Source organism: Alligator sinensis, unplaced genomic scaffold, assembly GCF_000455745.1.
Source record: "Alligator sinensis unplaced genomic scaffold, ASM45574v1 scaffold842_1, whole genome shotgun sequence".
Taxonomy (NCBI): Eukaryota; Metazoa; Chordata; order Crocodylia; family Alligatoridae; genus Alligator; species Alligator sinensis.
In genome coordinates, this window is record NW_005842295.1 from 1,621,045 (window position 1) to 1,627,254 (window position 6,210).

Sequence of the window (6,210 nt, forward strand, 5' to 3'; positions counted from 1 at the left end):
ACCCACGCTTTCATCCCTGCCTGTGGCAGGGGGTCAGGCTAGATGATCTGTTCAGGTCCCTCCTGACCCTAGCTACTATGAAACTATGAAGCATCACAATTTGTGAGCATTATTTCCAAAGAACAAGTTAAGAGAGGAGTACTTTGAAAAATCCAGCTCTTATTTTAGGTACCTGGCCTTATTTTGCTTCCTGAAAGCTGAGCTCTTAAAAATCCAACCCTTCTTCTGAGTGTTAAACACATAAAACGGTGGGGATGAGATCTTGAAAAATTTAGCCCAAAGTGACTAAGGGTGGTTATACACATGCTCCAGGAGTTGGGGCGGGGGGGCTTTAATTAGAGAAGTTCTTGGAGCTGCTCTAATTAAAACGCCCAGAGTGTCACAGGTATCAACAACCCTGCACTGAAAAATGGTGGTGGGGGTGCTTTAAGCTGATAAAACAAGCTTTAAAGTGCCCCTGCTGCCATCTTTCAGTGCAGGAACATTAATATACAGGACACTGGCGTCTACTGGAGCACGGTAATTACCACACTCCAACAGACTCGATTAATCAAGTCTTTTCTGACACACTGTAATTACAGCACATCAGAACACCCTCACTGCACATGTATAGGCACCTTCAGGGCCTTGTTATGTGTTGCACTTTGAGCTGCTTAAATGTTGATCAGTGTTAGTGCTAGTTCAAGTCTGGAGCAGTCACACTAAAGGCTAAAAACTTTCTCTGACTGTCCATGACCTGTATAGCTGTTGTCACTTGCCTCTAGAGGCCTGGTGAGCAGAGGCCTGACTAGGAGCTACAGAGGTGAGTTGTCACTACAGGGCTGGTGAACCAAGACAGGCTTCTATCCCTGCCCTCAGTGCGGGGAAGTGGGTGTGAGAGATGGGTTGGTGAGGGGAAGAGGGGAGGCAGAAACATAGGAGGAGGTGGAAAGTTAATGGGATGGGGATGGGTAATGAAATGTGAAGTAGAAAGGAAATGTTGGGGAGGAAAGGGTGAGGAAATGAAGGAAGTTGGCCACTGAAGGATAAAGCAAGCAAGCTAAAGAAGTATGGGTTGGATGAATGGGTTATAAGGTGGATAGAAATGTGGCTGGATTGTTGGGCTCAACAGGTAGCAATCAATGGCTCAATGTCTAATTGGCAGGCGGTACCAAGTGGAGTGCCCCAGGGGTCGGTCCTGGGACCCATTTTGTTCAGTATCTTCATTAACAATCTGGAAGATGGGATGGACTGGACTTCACCTTCAGTAGTTCATCGATGACTCCAAGCTGGGCACTGTAGTAGATACATTGGAGTGTAGGGCTAGGATTCAGAGTGACCTAGATAAACTGGAGGATTGGGCCACTTAGGATGGAAGAATCCCATGGACTGCTACAGCCTAAGGACTGACTGGCTAAGCAGCAGCTCTGTAGAAAAGGACCTTGGGGTTAAAGTGGACACTAAGATGGATATGAGTCAGCAGTTTGCCTTTGTTGCCAAGAAGGCTAACAGCATACTGGGCTGCATTAGAAGAAGCGTTGCCAGCAAATTGAGGGAAGTAATTATTCTGCTCTATTCTGCATTGAGGAGGCCACATCTGGAGTACTGTGTCCAGTTTTGGGCCCCCACTATAGAAAGGACGTGGACAAGCTGGAGAAAGTCCAGCAGAGGACAACAAAAATGGTTTTGGGGCTGGGGCACATAACTTCTGAGGAGAGGCAGAGGAAACTGAGTTTATTTAGTGTGCAGAAGAGAAGACTAAGAGGGGATTTGATAGCAGCCTTTAACTACATGAAGAGTGGTTATAAAAAGGATGGAGCTAGACTTTTCTCAGCAGTAACAGATGACAGAACAAGGAGTAATGGTCTCAGGTTGCAGCAAGGGAGGTTTAGGTTGGATATTAGGAAAAACACTCATCAGGAGAGTGGTGAAGCACTGGAACAGGTTACCTAGAGAGGTGGTGGAATCTCCATCCTTGGAGATTTTTAAGGCCCAGTTTGAAAAAGCCCTGGATGGAATGATCTATTTGGGGATGGTTCTGCTTTGAGAAACGGGTTGGACTAGATGACCTCCTGAGTTACCTTCCAACCCTAATTTTCTATGATTCTATGAAATAAAAAGAAGTAAAAAAAAAAAAAAAAAAAAGAATTTCAAAAACCATCAAGAGGAAGCAAATTAAAGAAGGTCTCAAATTTTAATGAACTTGGATTTGGGATTGGGATGTAGGGGATGATAATAATGCTTCCTGGGGTGGCCTGGAAATGAGAGTGGTGAGGGAAAGCACTTTTGGGGAAACCACTGCCCTCCCCCAGGAAGGAAGCCCCAGTTCATAGGGACCCAACCCAGCCCCTTGTTCCCCTACCTCCCCCCAGACCCCACTCCTGGACATGTCCATGGCCTGTGACCTGGCTAGCTGGCATGTGCTCTGCAGGCTATTTGCACAGGGTTGTACCCCTGGGAGTGGGAAGATTGCACCCATGGGGGCAGAAGGGGGAGTTGACTTGTTGCTAGTACTGCCCCCTGGGCTGCACAGTTCAGGAGGTGGAAAGTTTATCCACGCAGAACAGGGTGGGGCGGGGGGAGAGGAGACTGCCTCCTGGGATGCTAAAGGACTGCAACTTCAGCAGCTCATCTATGGAAAATGGTCACACATTAATGGAACATGATCTGGGTAACATGCATCAGAGAGAAACCTGCCCTGGAGTGGCATAACTTTAAGCCACCTAATTGTGCTTAAAACTGTTTCGGTGTTAATGTCCAGACAATCCAGGGGGTAAGAGCTCCAGGAGCTGCATAAAATGAATGTATAACGAGGCCCGGAGGTTCCAGTTCAGGAAGCCACTTTGCCACATGTTTATAGTTAGATTTGTGCTTAAACACCCTTTTTAAACAGGGATTCTCTGTCCTGAATCAGGGCCTAAACAATTGCTGCTCAACCCAAATGAATTTCTTCCCCCAAAGCAGAGTACAGTATAATCTGAGTTGAGTGTAATGTAGCTGCATGACTTTCATGGCTCATGTTAAGGCCTATATATTCCCTAGCCTTTCACAAAAGGGATAGGTTAATGAATATCTGTCTGAACAAGATAAAAGAGTGACAGAGAAAAAACTAGGTAAAATTCAGAAAACCAAACTGTGATGTAGTTTGTTAAAACTTATGATGTAACAGCATTTTTAAATAATGATTTTATGAGCCAAGTCTTTTTACATTTCTCATATTCAATTCCCCCCAAATTTAAGTGAATTGTGGATGAGTGAAATGAGCAGAATTTGGTCTCATTTGGCAAATATCATAACTGCTTTTTATTACAATTAAAAAAATAAATGTGAGGTTGGGGAAGGGAGAATGGGGATAATATAACCAAGTTACCTGCCTCTGCAGTTCTTTCTGAGATCCAGTGTGATAATGTACTACCAGCCATATTTACTGCTGAGACACAGAACTCATACTCTGTGAATGGTTCAAGGCCAATGACTCTGGTGCTGGTCTGAGGTGGGGTTAATGCATTTTCATTGGCAGACTCCACAACTGGCTGAGGATTGAGCCATCCACTACTTTGGAAAATACGAGTTTCAGGAGGCACATGACTTCCATCAGACTGTGGTACTCCTCTCATGTAAAGTTCATACCGTATAATTATACCTAGAAATAACAGTAAATGAACAAAACTAATTTATAGTAGATTGATATGCAGCATTCTTGCAGTTCAATTAAACTATCAGTGCTAATATATTTTAAACCCTAAACATCTAAGAATAGAGAGCAAAGAAAATATAATACCCCACAACGTGTCATTTTAATATCCACAAGAGTTCATATTACTTTATTTTTTGTTAGCCTATCAAAACCATAAATGCTATTTTTATTTGGTCAAAACAATTATTAATTAAAATAACTATATGATTTTCTTAGAAATGTAATTTTTGGACATGAAAATCTTGGGCTAAAGCATTGTATTTAGTTTTGTTATGCTTGCATACAGAAGAATAGATAAAAGGCCTGAAAGAATGTCTTAATTTGTTCCAAGGCAGACGCCTCCTACATGGAACAAATGTGATTGTAGAATGCCTATTTTAAAGGAATAAGTTTTTGTGCAATAGGTAGGCCCTTATTTGTATGGAAATAAATGACCTGCTTCCTTAAAACAAAGGCATTTTTGGTGGGGAGGGATTTTTTTTGGTCTAATTTTCCTTTAGAGGGAGCTTATTAACTTGAAAAGAAAGTCCCGGGGGGGGGATCACAAAACACAGCTGGACTCAGATACAATACAATATTTAAATGCATGTCCAACTTCGGGTATGTCTAAACTGCAAATTGAACTATAGTGTAAAGCAGGGTGAGCAACCTACAAAAAGATTTTATCTGGCCTGCAAAGCCAGGACTTGTGTGGCAATTGGTAGTGAGGGGAATTGGTGGCAATCAGTGACAAGGGGAATTGGCAGCACATGGGGGTAGAGGGAAGCAGGGGCAATCAGGGATGATGGCCCATCCTGGGACTGAGCTGCACTGGTTTGGCCCACTATTGTTAAAAGGTTGCTAACCCCTGGTGTAGACACACCTTAGCTAGCATAGATTCCAGAAAGCAGTCTAACCACAGCAGCCCAGAGCACAGCCCCATTAAGCTCATTGGCACTACTCACAAATTTTAGGTTAGACACATACACTTGTACCTTGTTCAACAATGGAGAAAGGAAAAAAATAAATGCAAAAGAACTGAATCAGAAACAGCTAAGGAGAAAGAGATCAGGAACATTAGCACAGCCAGAAGGTGGATAAGTATCATAGTGGTAAGTGTCTGGGGTCAAATTCATGCAAGACACTGCATGGTTGTCTCTAAAAAAAACAGCTTGTCTTCTCATCTTTTGGGAAGAGAGAAAGATCTAACTAGGCATCAAAGGAAATAGAAGAGAGAGCTCACAGCTGTCTGCTTTTGCCATTACATGTAAGTGATAGTGATTTTAACCTACAGATAATTAAATTGTGTTGGAACCTTGTTATTCTCTGTGTCATTGTTCAAGAAGAGGAGTAACATTATTAAGAATTAAGTCAAATTAAATAGTGTACATAGTAATTTTCATCTTCTTCAATACCTTTTAAATTTTAGAACTAATAGGAAGATGTTAGTAGCTCTTAAAGTATATCTACAGAGCAAAAAAGATGGTGTGATTGTAGCCTGGTACATAGTCATGCTAATATTAATCTAACTAACACAGGTAACAGCAGTGAAGACATGGAGGTATAGGTTTCAATAAAGGCTAGCAATTAGAATACAAGCCCACCTAAGACCAAGAGCAGTGTGGGATCCCGAGGGTGGGTAAAGTGGTGTGATTGCACTCCCCTCTTGGACTGGCCGGCACTGCAGGAGACTTTTTAAAGTCCCCAAGGCAGACGACAATCCGCTCCACCCTTCCCCTCCATGCTTAAAGGCATGCCACTTCCCCTCCATTTCCCTGCCTCCAACTGCTGTTTTCCATGCTTTCCAGTGGATGGGGAAGCTTCAGAGCCATTGCTGCCTTCTCCAGTCAGGCTGCATAGGAGCTAAGTTCACCTGGGAGAGCAACAGCAACTGCAGCAGCTGATGGGCAAGGGGTTTCCCCTTCCCTGCACTGCTCCCTGGGGAGACAGGGCAGGCAGAGGAAACCCACCCATCACTGCTGCTATCCCAGGTGACCCCAGTACCTGCACAGCCCTGCTGGAGCAGGCAGGAGTGGCTTTGAAGCTTCCTCCAGTCCTAGACAGGAGGGAAAGCAGCAGGGGTGAGCAGAGGAAGTGGGGAAGGGGCAAACCTCTTAACATAAAGTGAAAGGTGTTGGGACTCTTAGCTGCTTTGGGGTCTTTAAAAACTCCCCGGTGGTTCCCAGGCACAGTCTGCCTATATTGTGCCGGGGTTGGTGGGAAGGTTATGAGCAGAGATTCAGCCACCTCTGGAGCACAGGTTGCTTATTCCTAAATCCCATTTAACAAATCCTGGATCCACTCCTGACAAAGAGTGCCCATTCTGGTTAACAGCCTGTGCTGAAACTCACACTGCCATTTTTTTACTTATATTAATCCATGCTAGCTAGACTGAAGATGGCTCAGGTATGCTTGCCCATGCTACAATGATACCTTCATTTTGCTGTGTAGAGAAGTCTTAAACATTCTTTCTATTATACTTGTTCCTCACACTTCATAGTTTCATAGTAGCTAGGGTCAGGAGGGACCTGAACAGATCATCTAGCCTGACCCCC

The 6,210-nt window shown here is 43.9% G+C and overlaps 1 protein-coding gene across 1 annotated transcript in view; it reads right to left on the reverse strand.

Annotated features, from left to right (window-relative positions):
* USH2A (usherin) overlaps positions 1 to 6,210 on the reverse strand; it is a gene marked incomplete at its 5' end in the record, with an annotated part of 567,922 nt that overhangs the window by 499,475 nt on the left and 62,237 nt on the right. The window contains one exon of the mRNA XM_025209559.1: positions 3,350 to 3,622. Coding sequence (XP_025065344.1) covers positions 3,350 to 3,622 — 273 coding nt within the window. The remainder of the gene's footprint in view (positions 1 to 3,349; positions 3,623 to 6,210) is intronic.